The 22,178-nt window shown below is 43.6% G+C and overlaps 1 protein-coding gene across 1 annotated transcript in view; it reads right to left on the reverse strand.

The window, feature by feature from the left end:
• TBC1D2B (TBC1 domain family member 2B) overlaps positions 1 to 22,178 on the reverse strand; it is an 86,898-nt gene that overhangs the window by 23,871 nt on the left and 40,849 nt on the right. The window contains exons 4-7 of the mRNA XM_061180013.1: positions 10,437 to 10,600; positions 7,384 to 7,616; positions 6,299 to 6,694; positions 437 to 547 (exon numbers count right to left, since the gene is read on the reverse strand). Of these exons, the coding sequence (XP_061035996.1) occupies positions 437 to 547; positions 6,299 to 6,694; positions 7,384 to 7,616; positions 10,437 to 10,600 (904 nt within the window). The remainder of the gene's footprint in view (positions 1 to 436; positions 548 to 6,298; positions 6,695 to 7,383; positions 7,617 to 10,436; positions 10,601 to 22,178) is intronic.

The following is a 22,178-nucleotide window of genomic DNA, read 5'->3' on the forward strand; positions in this document are numbered from 1 at the left end:
CTCTATACCCTGCAAAGCCCTTTCCCCCCACAGTCACATCTAACTCTCAAACCAACCCTATCAGGTTCACAGAGGAGGCATCACCCTCACCATCCCCATTTATAGATAAGAAACTAATTCACACAACTCAGTAGCATAAATCAAAATCCAAATAACCTTAATTTGGGGGAACCTTAGAATTGTATTTAATTTTTTTTCTGTAAACGTCATTATATGTGTGAATAAAAGCCACCTCTCAGGACATTTCTATTTGTCTTCATCACGAAGTGAAACTAAACACAGTGCTATGCACTTTATATATTTTAAATATAATTTGGTATCAATAACCACACCCTCCAAGCATGGGGGTTGAACTGATTTTAAAGCATGTCCATTTTTAAATCATTTCTGAATCATACCTCCCACCAGATAATAGAATATAACCATCCTGACCCACCTTTGCCATCAGATCCCTCTCTCTTCTTTCTGCATTTCTCCGTAGAGCTGAGAGTTCCAAGATTTCCTTATTCAGAAATTTATTTTGCGTTTTGTACCCCTGTAGATTATCCTGTTGCAAAAAAAAAGGTCCATCAATTCACATTGGTTTAATGTTGATTAATTTTTCTATATCAGCAGTCTCCAACCTTTTTGGCACCAGGGACCGGTTTCGTGGAGGACAATTTTTCCACAGACTGGGGAGTGGGGGGATGGCTTTGGGACGATTCAAGCGCTTTACATTTACTGTGTACTTTATTTCTATTATTATTACATTGTAATATATAATGAAATAATTACACAACTCACCATAATGCTGACAGGAGGTGCAGCTCAGGCGGTAATGCGAGCGACGGGGAGCAGCTATAAATACAGATGAAGCTTCGCTCGCTAGCCCACTGCTCACCTCCTGCTATGCAGCCCAGTTCCTAACAGGCCATGGACCGATACCAGTCCATGGCCCAGGGGTTGGGGACCCCTGTTCAATATAATTAATATTTTGCTGCCTCACCAATCAAATAGCCCTGCTAAGTTAGAACAAGTTCTAAGGAAATGAAAGCTGATTACTAGACACTTTCTGATTAAACTTTGCGGCTACCCTTGGCAGTAGAAGGTAGGCAGGGACTACTGCTGTAATGAAGGAGATGGGGAAATAAATTTATTTAATGGTGGTGATTTTCCTCACCTGTCCTTAGGAAAAGTAAGTAGGACTTATGTCCTAAATCTATGCAAATATTTTATCTACCCACATTCATTGGGTACAAAAGGTAATGCCTTACATTCATTTTGTTTTTTAACTAGAGAAACTGAACAAATTTTCTGTAGATTCTCATTTTTACTTATCCAGTTTATGTGGAAGAGGCTACACACATACACAATGCCCTTACCTAAAGAATTACACTTAATAATGAATACCTATAACCTACAATGTACAAGGCACTTAAGAGAACATGTTCCTCAACTTTTTTACATTAAAAAATTTCAAACTTATGAAAATGCTGAAAGAAAAGTACAATAAACACAATATATACCCTTCACCTAAATTTGCCAATTGTTAACTTTTGCCACATTTACTTTCTGTTTTTAAGAGAACATCACAAGCTGGTGACACGTTCTGCCAAGTCCAACTAAAAGTTCAGCCCTGGCAGAAGCGGGTGCCATACGTGACCTTCAGCCCTTGAAACTCTGAGCAAGGCAAGCGAAAGGAAACCTCTGAGACAACTGGGGCAGTGATTTCTAAATGTTCCCTACCAAATTCAGTCTTTTACAAATGTGTTTTTCCCCTACTCTGTTTGAAGTTTTCAAGGAATTTCTGATCCCTCAATCACAGGAGAAACTGTTCACAACAGCTCCGAGCGCAGGCCAGGGGTGGTCAAGAAAGGCACTGACTCCTGTGCTGTCCCAGGACAGAGACCATGGCCCCTCCCCAGAGATGTGTCCAGAGACACGCCCCAATCTCCAAACTAGAAACCACCATGGCGGTACACAAGTTCCCCTGAAAATACAGAAGAACTGAAAATGTTCCAGCAGTCCCTTTAATCGCTGACACCTATGGAGCACCTGCTATGGGTTACAGGTGCCCTGTGCTAGGCGCGTGAGGTCCTCGACCCCATTCAAACCTCACAACTCTTCAGCAGCCACTCTCGTCATCTCCATTTCCTAGGTGAAGAGCTGAGCCACAGGGAGGCTGCGCAACTACTAAGTGTTGGGCTGGGAGCCAGGCCTGCTGCGCTCTTGGCCCAGGTGCTTGGCCCCGACGCCCACCTGAGCTCTGATACACATCACACCTTCTCAGTCGCGGCAAGACTGCACGTCATGACAAGCATTCAAGACGGGCGCTGTCAAACCCCAAAGGAGGTCCACAGACTTCCTTTTCTGATCAGAATCATGATGTTCTCCTTTCTCCTGGCGTCTTGAAGCTCTCATATTTGGAAACAATGAACAAACACATTACTAAAAGGCAGGCTGATTGAAGGAAGGTGAGCTAGAGGGCACCTAAAGAATACACTGGGCCATGACGGACAGAGACTGAGCAGCACAAGGTGGGTCGGGGGAGCGGGACACCACAGTCTGCCATCTGTGTCTTTGAGTCAAACTGTGCACTACAGTCTAAGGAAGTCCTGATAATGTACCTCAAGGATTCTTTCTCTAAAAAGGGAACCTTCTTGCACTGTTGGTGGGAATGTAAATTGATACAGCCACTATGGAGAACAGTATGGAGGTTCCTTAAAAAACTAAAAATAGAACTACCATATGACCCAGCAATCCCACTACTGGGCATATACCCAGAGAAAACCATAATTCAAAAAGACACATGCACCCCAATGTTCACTGCAGCACTATTTACAATAACCAGGTCATGGAAGCAACCTAAATGCCCATCGACAGACGAATGGATAAAGAAGATGTGGTACATACATACAATGGAATATTACTCAGCCATAAAAAGGAACGAAATTGGGTCATTTGTAGAGACGTGGATGGATCTAGAGACTGTCATACAGAGTGAAGTAAGTCAGAAAGAGAAAAACAAATATCGTATATTAACGCATGTATGTGGAACCTAGAAAAATGGTACAGATGAACCGGTTTGCAGGGAAGAAATTGAGACATAGATGTAGAGAACAAACGTATGGACACCAAGGGGGGGAAAGCGGCAGGGAGGTGGGGCTGGTGGTGTGATGAATTGGGTGATTGGGATTGACATGTATACACTGATGTGTATAAAATGGATGACTAATAAGAACCTGCTGTATAAAAAACTAAATATAATAAAATTTAAAAATTAAAAAAAAAAAGGATTCTTTCTCTAGAATGATGATCACAGCAAGCTAAGACTCTATGAGGTGCCAGGTGCCCTGTGAGGACTTTACATGGTATACCTCTTTTAACCCTTACAAGACCCTATGAGGTGAGTGCCATTTCACAGATGAACACTGAGGCAGAGAGGTGAACCAGCCTGCCCAAGGTCAGAGGTCATGAGTGGCAAAGCTGGGTTTGAACCCAGCCAGGTCTGACTCCAGAGCCCATGCTCAGTCTAAACCACCACCCCATACTGGGACACATCCCCTTCCTCATTGGTGTTTATTACAGTTGTGATTCTGCTTTTTTGTTTTTGTGCTTTATAAACTAAACTCTGAGCTCCAGGAGGACAAAGACTGTATACTTTGTGCAGAGTACAAAGCCCAGCACATGGCTGACTGACTGAATGAATGAATGAATACAAGAGTCCCAAGAAGGAAAAGCTGTATGCATGAAGATATTCATGAAATAACAAATCACAGGAAAGAAGACAGGCTGATTAAGTAAATGATGACAGAGTCAAAAGATAGACAATCTGGAATCATTAATGATAGCAATACAGAAAATGCCTGGGCTCTAAGGCTGAATGAAACAAAAGTCTATCTACTCCAGGAAATGGAAGAATTATGTAAACATGGAAAAGGCCTGGAAGGAAGTATGGGAAAAATATTTAAATCATTAGGGTGGTAAAATCCTCAGACCAATATGTGCTCCTGCCTCAAAATACTACAGGAACAGAAAGTGACCACATATGAGACCAAAAAAGAAATGTTAGCATATTCTAAAAAGCAGATATCTTTACAGGCACATACACTGACTATAAAGCAAGACACTGAATAGTAACAGTAACAACAACAAAAAAGATACCTTCCCCCCACCAAAACACACACAAAATCTTTTTTTCCCCACCTAGACATTTTAAATTTGGGGTCAAACGAAGAAATCAATATGGAAACCATGCGGTATCTAAAAGTGAAGGACAATGAGATTCTTCACTCCAATTCTCCCAGTGCCACCACAGAGGAGGCACGAATGTGACTGTCTTCTGCATGGCACAGGGGATGCCCTGGCAATATCCGGCCCAGGCAGAGCAATGTCAGAAAACATGAGGTCACCAAGCCGGTCAGGACTCACTCAGAACGCACAGGCCACAGGGGAGTCCCTTAACAACCTTTCTGCCTCTCCATAAGCTATGTCACCACTTAACCTCACTGTTGTGGAATTTTGGAGCCACAGACTTTATAAATTAAGCTGAGAAATGTTGGAGAAAAAAAAAAAATGTCACCCGCTACCCTGCAAAAAGAAAAGGTCGAGAAGTCTAGCTGTGATCAGCTCCATCAGTCGTCTCCAAAAGGAGCTGTGTGGAGCCACAACAACAAAGCCACACACTCCCCTCCACACCCTGGCTCGGCTCCCCGGGAAAACATGCTCCCCACGCGTCCCCCACTGCTGAGCGCTGGGACCTGGAAACCGAACGCCCTGGTGTCATTCTCCAAACACTACAAAGACAGATGTGCTTGCAAAATATAAAATTCACTTGACCTTAAATAAGTGGTCTTAAAACGTGTATCACTGATGGGATGTATATTTAGGGTCAGTACACTCTAGATTGCATATATAAACAAAACCAACTTTTACTGGCAACACTAACCAAGACGTTTTTTTTTTAAACACGGCTATTTTTGTAGTAGATATAATTATAAAGTAATGAGATTGAGGGTTTTGGTGGTGTTTTTGCCCTTTTGGTTTTTCTCACCAATGAATCCTTCTGGCCTCATATATCTACTGGGTGCTGTCACTGAGAAGTTGTCACCATGGGAGACCACATACATATTCCGACAAAGTCGCCATTATTCCAGTGTTTTAATTTCCATTTCGGAATTATCTTTAAGGCCCAGGCATGTCCATCAGTCATCCAATCTACTGACACTGCATGACAGGTACTACTAGTCAGGAAGCAGGCTCAGTAACAACCTCAAAAGTGGCAAACCTTTGCCCTTCAAGGATAAACTGCATTTGGAGGGCAAAACATCCTGAGTGCCACATTATTTGCAAAAAGTGGATAGCCAGGTGAGGAAGACTTTGCGGCCAGGTGGGACCGACAGCTGCAGAACTGTGTGGGGTCAGCTAGGGTCTGGGCTACACCCAATGCCTCATGTCCTAGGAGACACTCCTCCACCTGAAACTTCTCCAAATCGAGAACTGGTGGCAGCAAAACTTTTGGGACCCTCGCTGTGGCCTGACTGACAGTGGCCCAAGGCCATTCAGCTCTCCCCTCGGGACCAGCACGCTTCTCCGCGGGCACAGAGTCAGACTGCCCATGCCTCCCACTAACGCTCTTTCTACCTCATCAGCTGGCCACCACCCCAGGTATGACGGGGAGAGTCACCTCCACTCAGGAACCAGCCTCCCATCCCCAGGGCCAGCCAGAAAGGGACACTGGGAAGAGAGCTCTGCCCTCCCTTCTGAGTGTCAGGACCCTCCTGCCTTAGGCATGGGGGGCACGGACTCTGAGCAGGCCCCCTTCCCCGGCGTGCTTGGGAGCCAGGGTCTGCTTTCCCACCCGACCCCACACTAGCTGTTGGGAACAGTGTTCCCTCACCTGGCCTCCATTATGTCCTGAGGCGGGCTATGCAAATGATGGTGTGTGCATCCACGCACAGAGGGGGCAAGAAACAGCCTCTGCAGGTTACATGGAGTAATAAAGTCCTAAGGGTGTATAAAAAGAAAGAGAAGTCGCAGCTGCCTGAAAGCAAGGGAGGGGAAAGATCTGAAACTGTTCTGAGCTATGGTGACATCGATGGGCTGAGACTTTCATTTTCCAAGGAAGCTTCTTAGAAACCTAGTAATTATCTGACTGGAAGTCCTGTGGCACGTTTTAAAAAAAAAAGGCACAGCTGCTCTGCTGTCACACCAAATTAGCTCACTGAGGCTAGCAGCTCTAGAGTGACATCAACAGACAGGCTGTTAGCGGGTTTTGGATTTCTTGTCCCAATAACAGGGGCCCACACCCTGCTCTTACTTTTAGCCGGTCCAGTTCCAGCTGGTCCCTGGCTGTGGGGAGGGCCACAGGAGAGCTGGGCATGGAGGTGGGAGAGGATATGCTGCCCTCGCACTCGCTGAGCTGCCGGGAGAGCTTCATGATGACCTCGTCCTTGGCCTGGATGGTCTCCATCAGCATCCCCAGCTGCTCGCTGAGCTCGCCCACTTTGTTCTTCAGCGTCCTTACTTCCTGCTGAAGACTCTCTTTCTCCTGGCTGAACCTCTCCAGCTGGCTGGTGAGGCCCAGAATCTGGTCGTCCTTCTGGTGCAGAAGCCCCAGCGTGTCCTGCGGGACCCCCTCGCAGAGGCGGCTGCTTGTGAAGTACTTGTCATACTGGGAGGACCGCACCGTCTGCTGCAGAAGCCGCACGAGCTCCTAGGAGCCGGGGAGGATGGAGTGGGGAGCAGAGACGGGAGAAAAAGCAGAAATCATGGCAACTCTGCATGGAGCAACCATTGGTATTTGAGCAAATGCAGAAACTTTACTGGAAATATTTTAATACCCAACTTCCTCTTGAAGGATCTCAAAAACAGAGAAGGAAAAATATTTATTCCATAAAGGCTGTCTGTAGAGAACAATAATAGGAAACAGGAAATAGTGGACAGGCAGACTGCAATTAGCAATGGCTCCCAGTAAAGGTTCATCCGTATTAAAAAATCTGAGGTCTAAATTCACTGACCTGCTGAGGAATTAAGTATAATTAGGTGTGATCAGCTCAAATGGAAGCTGCTGTTTAACAGGATGTGGAAACTCTTTTAACAACTGTTCATGGGCCTTGGGCTGAAGCTATGCTCAGAGAGATTTGACGTCAGGGCAGGCATGGGCAAGGTGCAGACAACACCCTCCCCGACCCACTCTGAGGGGTCTTCACTCTCGTCGGAATTTCAAATGTCCAAGCAGAGCAGCAGTGCCTAGGTCGGTGGCCATGGCAACATACAACTCTTAGGGGAAAAGCACCTTCTGGGAAATAATGGAGTCAGAGAGACATGAAAGCCGGGTTTTGCTCCTCTGGTCCCTGGCCTGCTGACATGAGATGAGATAGAAATGTGAGGAAGAAGAATTACCTTCTGACTGGATAAGTCTTTCCTTAACCTTTCCAGCTCTTCCTGCTGGTTCTGGACCTGCAGCTGCATCTCGGAGGCCAGCTTGCTGGTGCTACCACTGCCCGATGGCCCCTCGGCTGAAGGGTCACCACTACTGTGGCGATTTTTATACGATCCAATCATGTCTTTCAAAGGGCGTTTTCCTTTGTAGGGAATACGTCCAAAATCAAAGGTAAATCCTGAGCCAGTTACTCCTACATAAAAACAAAACTTGTTTAAGTTCAGGTCAAATTTTCCTTTTGGAAATTCCAGTAAAATACATTAACATTCCATCTATCATCCTCTAAGGAGTTCTGCATGCGTCACTCTCTGCTCCTACCTCATTCTTGATAATAACCAAGCTTAAAACCAAAGATGATCTTTCATGTGATCACTTTTAAAGAAAGTTTTCTCTATTTGATTGCTCAATTTTTGCATTAAGACAGACGAAAAAAAGTCAGACTATACATTAGTACTAAGGAGGAATTTATGACAAAACTGTACTCAACTCTCTCAAGATTCTTTTGTAATGTTAAGTTTATTTTCCAAAAGATCAGTTCTAAGCCTATGTGTTCACATCACCATTTTCCTATTTCAGGTACTTTGAGGACCAAAGAGAACAGAGACACAGACCAGGGAAGAACGTGGTTGCTCCAGGTTCCTACAGCATCCTGAACACAAGGTGTCCCTTCCCCCGGGCACCTTAGTAAGGACAGGGCCTGCATCTAAAGAGTTAGAGGGTAGGACTTAGAGATACACTAGGGATCCCTGGCTGCTTATTTTTAGCTAATCTGTCCTTACTAAAAAAACAAAGCAAAAAAACCCCGAGTTTATGTTTTCTTAATTGTAAACACATTTTATTCTCTTCCTTAAAAACGAGTATTTAAAAATATTGAGGGATCCAAATAAATTTTAGTATAAATGGATTCAAATATATATTAAAAATATAAAGAGGAGAGTACATACTATATAGGTTCCATTTATATAACTTTAGAAAACAGGCAAAACAAGTCTATGATGTTAGGAGTCAGGACAGTGGTTTCAGGGGCGGGGGTGGGAGGTGAGGCAGTGACTGGAAGGGGTTTGGGGATAGAGGCTGTGACTCCTGGTACTGTCCTGTTTCTTCAAGTAAGTGCTGGCTCCATGGATATGCTCACTTTGTGAAAATCCATTGAGCTATACATTTCTGATTGGGGGACTTTTCTGTGTGTATGAAGATTAGCTTACTTCCCATGAATGACTCGGGCAAGAAGCTGGCAGGCTGATTCCTGGAGCCGTTACAGGAAATATCCATGAATCAGCAAGATAAAAATCCAGAGACATCCTTGTCCCTCCGTGTCTTCCACACAGGCTCCCTCTCAAAGGGATCACGGGCTGGGCAGAGGCTGAGAAGGCTGCTCCCAGACAAGAAGCTGCTCTCCAGGGGTGCTGGGAGTTTCTTGCCCCACCTGAGTCACTAAGCCTTACTGATTCTTCCTTCCCAATCTTGCTACCATTCACCCTTCCATTTCATTCCTAGAGTCTCTATGGGGAAGTCAGAGCCAACAATGTTTACCTTCAACAATCCAAATCCCCAACACAAATCCCTGTTCCTCAGAAGGCCTTCCCAGTTGACAATGAGCCCCTCTCCTGGGTGCCCCGCTGGCTGTGCCACGTGCTGGGTCACGAGGCACGTGACCCACATCTTCACCACGTCACACTGGACCTTAGGGTTCCATGCTACCATCCTGGGGATCACAAGTAAACTCCCCACCAAAGCAAGTCATATCTTCCTTTCCCAGGGGACAGAAAAAAATATTACCTTCAGTAAATATGTGCTCTCAGTAAAGATTTCCTAAAATCCTGCCTCCTAATCCTGCCAGCTCGTGCCAGAATGAAGCATAAGGCAGAATTTCAAAATTATTTATTGTTATTTTACATTTAAAACATCAATATTCCCTCAATGGATCAATGGATGTAGGATCATGAAGGGCTGCTTAACGCATTAGGCAAAATGCCAATGGAGAGATGTATGAACGGGTCAGGCTGACACCCTAAATCCTGATTGACCTTAACATCACAAAAAGAGGGAAAAGCAGATATGATGTGGTTCCAGATGTGATGCAACAAGAAATACACAGCATCCCTAGCCCCCACCCCACCCCAAAATATTCTTGTCATAATTAAAAGTCAACCCTGAATCTGGGCAGGCCTCTGCTCTAGTGACAAGTGTACAGGAAATACAGGGATGGAGGAGTATATTCTGTGACTCCGCAAAAATATAATTAACAAAATCCAGAATGTGGGCAATTCCTCAGCATGAAGACCCTGTTTCTTCAACAGGCGTGGCAAGGGAAACGGAAGACAAAAAAAAACCAGAGAGCTGTTCAGACTGAAAGAAACCCAAGAAGACACACAACTAAACACACTTGGGGGCCTGTTAGCCCCTCATTTGCTCATGCCAACTGCAAGCAGACATTTATGGAACAACCGGGGAAGTAGACAAGAAGGATTTACTGTAAGTGTTTAGGTATAACGATGAAGCTGTGGTTCTTTTAAAGAGTCATCTCTTGGAGATACATACTAAAATGTTTACAGATGCAAAGGATTAATATCTAGAACTTCCTTTAAAATAACCCAGCTGGTGGTGGGTGCCAGGAGGGGCAGGAGCTCAGAGGAGATACAGAGGAAAAAAGAGAGGCCATAAGTTCAAAACTGTGGAATGTCACACTACAGCTGCTACTTTTGTGTGCATTAACAAATTCCTATAAATAAAAAGTTTTAGTTTTTTTTAAATCAGTATTTCTGTAAAGAGCACCATGACTTCCAGATCTTCTACCTCCTGAAAAAGTTTCAGAACCGCAGGGTTGGACAGTTATTTATTTCTTGCAACATCTCATTTTCAAGCCTTTATGTTTTATTTCCCACAAAGAGAACACAACTCCCGCTGGGTCTCATGCTCCCAGTGATACCTGCTACCAAAGGGTCTCCCACATCACCAGTGGTTAACAGATGGCAGCGGAGAGAATGAAAGACAGCAGGGACCACACCCATACCTTTGTTTCCTTCAGGGATCTGCTTCTTCCTTTCTTCCTGTGCCGTGGACTCCTCCAGGTCCTTCGGGCTTGGATCTAAGAGCTCCCACTCTTCACTGGTGTAAAACACACTCCTGCGACTGTCGTTATGCCCTCTCCCAGGGCGAAAAGAAGACATTGAATTTCTATTGGGAAAAATGAAATGTTTTATTTTTTTAAAAAATGGTCACATACATACGCTTGGCAAAAACTAAAATCTGACAATAGCAAATGTTGGTGAGGATATGGAGAAATGAGAACTCTCATACACTGCTGGTGGGAGTATAAACTGAAACTATTACCATGGAGAACAATTCAGCAACATACAGAGAAGTTGAAGAAGTTTTTGCCCTAAGACCCAGCGACCCAGCATTTCTTAGATTCTTCAACATGTGCACAAGGAGACACAAACAAGAACATCCACTGCAGCACTATTCATATTAGCAAAAAACCCCAACAACCTAAACATCTATTGACAAGAGAACAGATAAATAAACTGTAGCATATTCATACGATCAAATACTATACATCACTTAAAGTGAATTCATTAATTCAACAAATATTAATTAAGTGCCTACAATGTGCCAGGCACTGTTCTAAGTGTTTGAGATATGCTAGTGAACAAATATTCCTGTCCTTGTGGAATGTACATTCTATCTAAAGCTACATGGATCATATGGACAAATATTTTTTAAATGCTGAATAAGAAAAGAAAGAAAATTGAAGAATGACATGTACCACATGATATTTTTTTAAATCTTCAAGATAATACTATTAATAGATATCATTTATAGATACACACATATGTAGTAAAGCTTAAAAATCCACACAAGAATGATAATTATCAAATACTAAACACTGGTTACTCCTGTGAAGGGCAAGAAAAGAATGGGATCATGGAGACAAGAAAGAATTTGAACCATATCTGTAATGTTTTAAAAAGTGCAGCAGAAATATGACAAAATTATATAGTTTAGTAGTGGTTACCCAGGTAATCAATTTACTATACTTTACACTTGCCTGTGTGCTAAAATTATTTCATTAAAACTTTTAAAAAGTAGGTTGGGATTTCTACTTCCAGTGAAGACGGACTAATAAGAGGGACTGGATTTACAGTCATCTGAAACAACTGAAAAACTGAACAAAATACAGGAAACAATGATTTTCAGATATTGGACATCAGGCTACACAGGGCAGTGATCCCTGAGAGGTGGAAAACAAACGAGGTAAGCCCCACCCCTGCCCAAGCTTACTGCCTAGAGACTTTCCAGGCCACGGTGCAGGCGGTGGGAACCCAGGTGGAGCTCTCCCATGAATTGATAAGACAGAGCTGGGAATCCCAAGGCAGGTGGAGTTCACAGGGCACAGTACTGGAGAGAAAAGAGCTGTATGGAGAGCTGCAGAAACATCAGAGGGTTCCCAAGTCTCCAGATGAGTACTATCAGGCTTGTGTGTAAGAAAGCTATCCAAGAATGCGGAAAGAACCCCCTAAGAGAAGCAGAGGGAACCATCCCTGGGGCTCATACAATAGTGTCTAGTCCCACTGGCCAGAGGGGAAAACCTCACACGTCATGGAGTATGGTAGGCTGGTACTTGGAAAAAGGTTACTGACATTATCCCTAGACTAAAGCCCGCTCTCATACCACCTAAAAAAGCTTAAAAATGAACTTCAAAAGTATCAAACTGTTTCTGAGTAATTAAACTACATTCCAGAATAAAGCTTAAGAATATATGTACAGGAACACACACAAAAATCTAGCACCCAGAAAGGTAAAACTCATAATATCGGGCATGTAATAAAAAATTATCAGGCATGCAAAGAAGTAGGAAAATACAGCTCATTCTAAGGAGAAAAATCACTAAACAGAAACAGACTCAGAAATGACAAATAATAAAATTAGTAGACAAGGATTTTAAAAGTTACTATAACTGTTTCCCCATGTTTGAGAAGCTAGAAGAAAGACTGAACAAGTTAAATAGAGATACGGAAGATGTGAGAAAAAGATCCAAATCAAAACTTCTAGAGATAGAGGAAAACACAGGCAGAACATTCTTTGATATAAATCACAGCAATATTTTTTTAGATCTGTCTCCTAGAGTAATGGAAACAAAAGCAAAAATAAACAAATGGAACCTAATTAAACTTAAAAGCTTTTACACAGCAAAGGAAACCAGAAACAAAATGAAAAGACAACTTACAGAATGGGAGAAAATATTTGCAAACGACACAACCAACAAGAGATTAACTTCCAAAATATACAAACAGCTTACACAGCTCAATATTTAAAAACAAAAAACAAACAAAAAAAACCCCCAACACAACCAAAAAAATGGGAAGAAGACCTAAATACGACATTTCTCCAAAGAAGACATACAGATGGCCAACAGGCACATGAAAAGATGCTCAACATTGCTAATTATTAGAGCAAGGCAAATCAAAACTACAATGAGGTATCACCTCACACCAGTCAGAATGGCCATCAACAAAAAGTCTACAAACAATAAATGCTGGAGAGGGTGTGGAGAAAAGTGAACCCTCTTGCACTGTTGATGGGAATGTAAATTGGTACAGCCACTATGGGGAACAGTATGCAGGTTCCTTCAAAGACTAAAAATAGAGTTACCATATGATCCAGCAATCCCCCTCCTGGGCATATATCCAGAAAAGACGAAAACTCTAATTTGAAAAGATACATGCACCTCAATGTCCGCTGCAGCACTATTTATAATAGCCAAGACATGGAAGCAACCTAAATGCCTGTCAACAGATGAATGGTTAAAGAAGAGGTGGTACATATATACAATGGAATATTACTCAGCCATAAAAAAGAATGAAACACTGCCATTTGCAGCAACATGTTTGGACCTAGAGATTATCATACTAACTGAAGTAAGTCAGACAGAGAAAGACAAATATCATATGATATCATTTATATGTGGAATCGAAGAAACTGACATAAACGAACTTACCTGTGAAATAGAAACAGACTCACAGACATAGAAAGCAAACTTATGGTAAGCAAATTTATGGTTACAAAGGAGGAAGGGGATGGGGAGGGCTAAATTAGGAGTTTGGGATTAACATATACACACTACTATATATAAAATAAACAACAAGGACCTACTATATAGCACAGGGAACTATATTCAATATCTTGTAATAACCTATAATAGAAAAGAATCTGAAAAAGAATATATAACTGAATCACTCTGCTGTATACCTGAAACTAACAGAACATTGTAAATCAACTATACTTCAATTAAAAATAACCTAGGGATAAAACTACAATGTCTATGATGAAAATACACTAGATTGGATTAATAGCAGATGAGATATTGCAGAAGGAAAGATTAGTGAACTTGATGACAGTGCAATAGAAACTATCCAAAATAAAACAGAGAGAAGAAAGACGAAGGAAGAATCAACGAGCCATGGGGCAATGTTAAGCATGTAATAATGTCAACTGATGTTCAACAAGGGTCCCAAGAAATTCAATGGGGAAAACAGTCTTTTCAAAAAGTGGTACTACAACTGGTTATCTGTATGGGAAAAAATGAACTTCAACCCTTACTTCACATAATACATAAAAATTAACTTAAAATATATAAATGAGTAAGAATTAAAGCCATTAAGCTTCTGGAAGAAAACAGGGAAGAAAATATTTGTGACATTGGGTTAAGCAAAGATTTCCTACACAGAACACAAAAAGCACAATCTGTAACAGATTAAAATGATAAAAGAACTTTATCAAGATTTAAAAGTTCTTCTTTGAAAAATATTTGCAAAACCTATATCTGACAAAAGGCTTGTATTCAGAAAATATAAAGAACTCTTACAACTCAATAATAAGAGAATAAACAATTCAATTTAAAGTGGGTGAAGGACTTGAATAGTCATTTCTCCAAAGATATACAGATGGCCAACAAGTACATGAAAAGATACTCAACGTTATTAATTATCAGGGAAATGCAACTTAAAACCAAAATGAACAACACCCACCACAATGGCTAAAGTTAAAAACACCAGCAATACCAAGTGTCGGGAAGGATGTGGAGCAACTGCAACAGTCATGTACTGCTAATGGGAACACGGAATGGTGCAGCCACCTGGAGGACAGTAGGGCAGTATGTTATCAAGTTGAATATACACTTAACTAAACAGCTCAGCAATCCCAATCCCACATATTTACCCAAAAGAAATGAAAACATGTCTACATGTAGGAGTTGGATGTGAATACTCAGAGCAAGCATTATTCATAACAGCCATGAACTGGATATCAACCAAAGATCTGTCAACTGGTGAATGGAAAACCAAATTGTGATATATCCATACTTACTGCATACTATTCAGGAATAAAAAAGGAATGAGATATGAAAACACTCAACAAAGTAAATGAGTCTCAAAAAGATGATGCTAAATGAAAGAAGCCATACAAATACAGTATGATTCCATATATATGAAATTCTTAAAAATTTCCTGCAAAGGGGCATGAGGGAACTTTGTAGGGTGGTGGAAATGCTCTATATCTTGATTATGGAGGTGTTTACATGACTATGTATAACCTCTAAACTCCATCAGCCTGTACACCTAACATAGATAAATTATACTTCAGTAAGGTTATTAAAATAAAGAAACAGGGACTCCCCTGGTGGTGCAGTGGATAAGACTCCGCGCTCCCAATGCAGGGAGCCCGGGTTCAATCCCTGGTCAGCGAACTAGATCCTGCATGCACGCCGCAACTAAGAGTTCGCGTGCCACAACTAAGGAGCCCATGAGCTGCAACTAAGGAGCCCACGTGCTGCAACTAAGGAACCCATGAGCTGCAACTAAGGAGCCCACGTGCTGCAACTAAGAAGCCGGCGAGCCAAAACTAAGGAGCCCACATGCTGCAACTAAGACCCAGTGCAACCAAATAAATAAGGAAATATTTAAAAATAAAGAAAAACAAATAAAGAAGAGGAAGAAATGTGCATCATTTGGAGTTTCCTGAGGTAGATTAAAGGTAGGGGATGAAAAGGTAGCTTCATCTCTAGTGTGAATCAGATGACATTCTCATGTAAAATAGTCATTTTCAATGTTTTATGTTTTTGAAAGCATGATTTTTTTTTGCTTTATTTGAATTTCATTAAAGTGTTTTAAGAATTTGGAAGAATGCAGAGAAATTACCTAAAACATTTATGTTCCCATCACTCTAATTGTTTTAACAAGGAGTCACCAGGAACCTGGCAATTATACCTGCTTATATGTTTACACCTGATAAAAGTATTCTTATGGTTTATTTACTGGGACCAAGAGTGAACTGGCAAACAAACAATGTAGAGCTTGTTACATGTACTGTTTATTTCCTAAGTCTCTTCTAGTGCCTGGCAACCATGCTACACATCTTCCCAGAGAACTGCATAGAGGAATGCTAGTAAAATCCCCACTATAACCCAATGAGCAATGTTGAAGTAAAGTCTGATTTTATAAAAATTACAGAATTGTGGAGAAAGCTATTTCAAAATAGTTGCTCAGGAAAAAAAGAAACTTTCACAAATGCTCCATATACTTTTGCTCATTTCTTTGATACAATTAGCTGAGTACACTGGACCCAGTACACTATAAAATTTCAGTTGCCCCGCTTATGGCCAGGGTCTCACAGCAGACTTCACTCACATGTTGCATGTTACTACCATCACCATCGATTTGAGGAGTTAGATTCTCCTTGCCATTTGCCCGAGCCTTCAAACTGTGCTACTCAGCCCTGGTCCTTAAACGGTGGATACAGGAGGGAGGAATGAGAGAACAGGGAAGAACAGAACATGCCTGGGGAGAGAGAACAGCAACTTAAATGACTCAGAACTTCCACACGCCCTCCTTCTCCCCAACATGGTCTTGCCATCCCTGCCTTGTCACGAGGCCCACCTGCACAAATGCCATGCTCTCACCTGTGGCTGAGGGACTGAGCCTCAGCTGGGGGAGGTACCACCTGCCAAGCCTTAGGTGATGAAGAAACCAGATCAGGCTCAAAGCGAAAACCTCTTTAAGCTGAAACACTATAGAGCCAATCCCTGCTTTAGATCTTAGTGGTAAAACCCAATTCTGTGACTGCAACATGGGGGTCAGTAAAGTATACGCTTCTCAAACCACTCATCCTATCCGCTCCGGTCAGCAGAGGCCGCTGCACTGACCAAGTGTCCTGCCTGTGCACTAATTAGAATTCACTGCCAGTTTAAACGGGGTTCTGCTGGCTGATGCTCGAGGCCATTCTCATACAGTGCTTGCCCTTTAAAGAAACCAATGTCATCTGACAATCCTTTGAGAGGCACTTCTGTGCCCTTGCAGGCACCGTGCTAGGTGCCTGCTGTTCTGTTCAATAAACACTCAGCTACTCTGATCTGAAATGAAAAGCAGGAGACCACCAGGCAGCCAAATGTCACCTTGACAGCTGCAGTGTTCAGGCTGAACTTTTAAAAACAAACACCAGCAACAACATTGTAAATCCTATTTCACTGTAAATACTCCGATGAAAATTTAAAAACAAACAAACCAAATACCAGCAATCTATATAATTAATAAGAAAACCTGTTTCTAGGTTTACATATTTCAGTTCAATTTCTCTACATACAGTTTAAAATGTCCACCTAAAACAGTAATAATTTTTTCAACATTCATTTCAACTCTGATAATCAGCTAGAATTTTAGAAGTTGACAGAATGGCTGGAAAATGCCCCATCAAATCCTTCAAGAGCTCACAGCTCTATAAACACCCTGCCCAGCCAAGTTTTGGCCTCTGCCACTACCTTGTACGTGTCAGGAAGACAGAGGCAGAAGGAGAGCAGGCTACCTCCAGGGCAGCCAATCAGCTCCGTCCCTCCTAAATACAAGCCCTGTCAAGAGAAACAAAAAGTGGGGACAGGGGGGCTCTGATTGGCAATAGCTACCCTAATAAAGATGATGCAGTATCTCCTCTCACACAAATCAATTCTTCAGATAGATTCTCACAAGGACATGGAGACATATGTACAAGGATACCAGGACAGTGTTATTTGAAATGATTAAAAAAAAAAAAAAAAAAGGAGAAATAACCAAAAGGGACTTGCAGATGTGATTATATTAAGATCTTGAGATGGGGAGATGATCCTGGATGATCTGAGAGGGCTCTAAATGTCATCGTGAGTGTCCTTATAAGAGAGAGGCAGAGGAAGATATCACTATAAGAAGAGGAGCAAGTGATGTGACTGGGGAGGCAGATTAGAGTGAGGTGGCCACGGGCTGAGGAATGCTGACAGCCACCAGGAGCTGGAAGAGGCCAGGGACGCGTTCCCTCCTGGAACCTCCAGAAGGAACCAGCCCAGCTGACACCTTGACTTTAGCCCAGTGAGACTGATTTGGACTTCTGGCCTCCAGAACTCTAAGAGAATGAATTTATGTTGTTTTAACCCACCAAGTTTATGGTAATTTGTTACAGCAGCCAGAGCAAATGAACACAACCACCCTCCAATAAGTTATTGCCCTTCGAACCATGGGCTTTGCAAGACTACTTTTTGTTACAGTCTGTATTTCAACAGGCATTCAAGTTTGGAGCATTACGTCTAAAGTTAAAATATATTTATTGTTGACATAATGGGAAAGAAGTGTCATCTGAAAGGCCCTTTCCAGGGACTTCCCTGGTGGTCCAGTGGGTAAGACTCTGCACTCCCAATGCAGGGGGCTCGGGTTCGATCCCTGGTTGGGGAACTAGATCCCACATGCATGCCACAACTAAGAAGTCCTCATGCCACAACTAAAGATCCCTCATGCCACAACGAAGATCCCATGTGCCGCAACTAAGACCCGGGGCAGCCTTAATAAATAAATAAATTTTTTTTTAAAAAAAAGAAAGGCCCTTTCCAAAATATCCTATACATTTAATGTGGATAATGAGTCCACCTATTCTAAAGAACACACATCTAATAAAATGTGTACTGCCTCAAAAGAAAAAAAAAATAAAAAAGAATCAAAGTAAAACTAATCTCATCATAGAATTTCCAGGCAGGTACAGCTCTACCGGCTTCCTGTTGCCCAAAGGACAGACACTACCCCATCCCTTCACCCTGGGCCTCCCGGCCTCTTCAGCAACTGTTTGATCATCACCTCCACCCAGCACCCTAAGCTCCCAGCACATGAATTTGTGAACCCATGAAACCCTGTTCCGACTTCCATACCTTTGCTTAGGTGAGTCTCTGTACTTACCTTTCCCTTTGGCAGGTCCCACCTCATACTTCAAGTCCTAAGTTAAAACTCATCTCCACGGCACAGCCTGCCCTCCCCAACCTTCTCCCCGACCACCCCGCTCAGTGCACCCGGGGAGGCATGACCTGCTGGGTTCAGCCCTCAACTGCACCCTACAGTGCCTTATGACAGGACTCCTTACCTGCCTGTCTGTCTCCCCTGAGGACTGTAAGTACCTCAAAGGCAGGGAGGGACTACCTCTTATCCAATGGAGCACCCAGGCCACAGAGGAGGGGGGAGAGGAAGATGCAAAGATGACTGGGGCGGGGGGGGTGTGCCAGGCTACACAACCAGAGGCAGCCTTCCAAGCAGTGCTTCTCAAACTATGGGTGGCAACCCATTAGCGGGCCAGGAGATAGAATTAAAGAGCCATGAAATCAATTTTGAGGGTCATGATGGGAACTTTTTTAATACATTGGAAGAGAAATTAGTACTCAGCTTTACTAGATATAACAGTTAAAATTGTATGAAATTTCTGTTTCAGTTTTGTGTGCTTACAAACAGTATACATTTATGTATGAATGTATATTATTTGCTGTGGATTCCCAGTCAAGAAGGTGAACAACACTTCATTAGAAGGAAACCCCTTCCCAGGAGGCCAAATAGAAAAGACAGCACCCAAGGAACTGCAGCCCCTGGCAGGAGGGGGTGGACAGTGTCACCCGCACGTGTGCACAGGGTGAGGACAGACAAACCCCGAGCAGCGGGAACAGAGAGTTTCTGCCCTGGGAAGGGTACTGAGCCCTTCACTCATCATTCCTTCCTCAAGCAGGCTCCAGAGACCCACCACATGCCAAGTACCATGTGAGGTGCTGGGGATACACCCAGCCCTGCCCCCCCATGGAGCCCCCAGCCCCACCAGGGAGGTGGACCACAGACAAGAAGGCAAAGAAACAGAATAATTCCAAGTGGTAGTAAGGGCTGTGAAGGAAAAGCACGGGGGTGGGCAGAACGATGCTCCCCTGAAGGGTGACGAGGAGTCACCAGGAGGAGAGAGCCCTCCCAGCAAAAGGTCAGCCTGACCAGGGCCTGTAGGGAAGACAGTGCGTTTGAAGAACTGAAAGAGGCCAAGCAGGCCTGAGATAGGGGAGATGAGCCCACTGGCCCTCCAATGCCACATTCAGCAGCGTAGTCTGCGGCCTAAGGCAATGAGATGCCTCCCGAAAGGCTTGAACTAGTGGCAAGAACTGATTCGGGTCACTGAGAGTATAGGGCCCCTGCCATAGGTGGGCCCAGGACCGGCAGACAGTACAGGGTGCAGGCAGCTTCCCCTTCCCAGCCCCCAACTCTAAATACAATGGCAGACATGGGCCAACTACTCCCTCCCTCGGTGGCCCTGAACAAGGCACCAAAGTTCTCTGAGCCTGTTTCCCATGCTGACTAGGATGACCACACATCCCAGCCAGGGTTATAAGCCAAAGCCATCGCTCCTCTCACCACTGCAGCAATTTTCATGGAGTGGTGTCACGCAACCGTGGCCCTTCTGATTCGTGGGCCCCCAGAAGTGCGCGGCCAGTGGAGGTGGAGAGGACTGCTGGCACAGAGCTGCTGAGCATGACCCTTGCTCCCCAAGGAGCTGTCGGAGAGGACTGGGCGCTAATGCAGCAAGGCGCAGAAAGCCCAGCCAACTCCCGCAATCACTGAAACTCTGCCAGCCAGGAAGCCGGTCACCTTCCTTCATGCTTCCCTCTCCAGGAGGTTTGGCTTTAAAACATCAGCGTGGGGCAGTAGCATGGTGACTAAATTCTGTCTTGGTATAGCCAGAGCTGTGCCTTACAAGGAAAACCACAAATAAATACCATGTTACAGTTACTGGGCATGAACGACTTCCCCAAATTCACCAACTATCTGCCTGCTTTGGTCTGGGCCGCACCCTCTGTTACAAACTGGGGATGAGCCACCAGGCGTGGTCCTAGCCAGCATAACCAGAACAGTCTCCTGAGAATGCCAGCCATGCACACAGATAAATATACCTGGCCTGAGGGGTCAAGAGGGAAGCAAAAGACAAAGAGTCAGAGCAGGTCAGCGGCTAGCAGAAGACCTATCAGAGGCAAGCCAGAAGGATAAGCACACCTTCCCAGTCACCCTGGTCTTCACGCCCATCCTCCAGAAAGGCACCCTCTACTTTACTTATGGATAATAAAGTAAAGATCCACTTCACTTACTGGCTCAACGGAGGCAGGGTAACAACAGTGGCAGCAATACCAACAGGACTGGATCGTGTGACCACTTTTTACTGAGCACTTACAATGAGTTACACACTGAGCTAGGCAGTTCTTATTTATAACCTTAACACACCCACCCACTGGGGAAGGGCATTCACACACACACGCCAATTTACTAATGGAGAATATAAAGCTCAGAGAAGTTAAGTTACTGGCTCAACATCACACAGCTAATGAGTAGCAGGGCTGTGATTCCAAAACCCAGGCTGACTACGAAGAGCACTAGCCACGGCGTGACCCCACTCCTGAGCAGAGGGAGAGCTAGACCCTGGGAGCTGCCGGCCACATGTCAGGCACGGCTGAGCACCTGGCCATGGACTCGCAGTCCAGGCCCACAGAACCACAGGGCAATGCTCACTGCCATCACCTAACCTGCAGCACTGCTGCAGCCTAAGCACACCTCCCACGCCTACCCATCTTGTTCAAACTCTGCACGGGCTCCAGGGCACACACTCCCACTCCCACCCCCAAGCATGCACACTCACACATGGACCAGCCAGAACTGCACATGAGAGCTTTCACCTGAATTCTTTTATCTGAAGTGATCTGGACTGTTAGTAGATTAATGAAAATGTTGGTTAAAGCGGGAAACCATTTAACAGTAACTTAAAACAAACACATGTACCTATAAAGGCATAAGTAAGTGTGCGCTGGTGTGCCAGCCTCCTGATGTAGGCCAGCCAAGGCTTCTTCTTGAGTCTGAGGCTACTGACCACAGTTCCCTGGTATCTTTTTTGGATAAATCACACCCATAAGGCATCATCTAACTTTCCCAAATTTGTTTTGCTTCTTTTTAAAAAGTAGAATGGGGATTTACAGTTGTGAAACAATCGAAGTATAGAATCTTTATAGGTTTTGAACAATTTTTTTTCTCCTGTCTTTCACAACTGTGCCACCCACATCCTGGCAATTTTTTAGTGACTCACCTTTATCAAATTTCCCCCAAGCGTTCAACTTACTTTTCACAGAAAAAACGTTTCATTTTAATATGTTATGGGTTTACTAAGTATTTCACTGAATTATGTAATTACAAGAACAAGTAAAACTAGTTAGGAACAAAGCCAGCCAACTATTGGTAAGTTTGCAGGTGGCTGGTGGGAGCAGAGGCACAGGGTGCCCTGCAGTAGCCCATTAGTCTCGTGCGGTCATTGCTGACCACAGCTCTATAGAGGGAATTTAGAATGTCAGTTAAACAGGGGAGCTGGTGGAATGGAAGCTGGTTAAGAGAGTTTCAACTGTATTGAT

Source organism: Eubalaena glacialis, chromosome 2 (genome assembly GCF_028564815.1).
Source record: "Eubalaena glacialis isolate mEubGla1 chromosome 2, mEubGla1.1.hap2.+ XY, whole genome shotgun sequence".
Lineage (NCBI taxonomy): Eukaryota > Metazoa > Chordata > Mammalia > Artiodactyla > Balaenidae > Eubalaena > Eubalaena glacialis.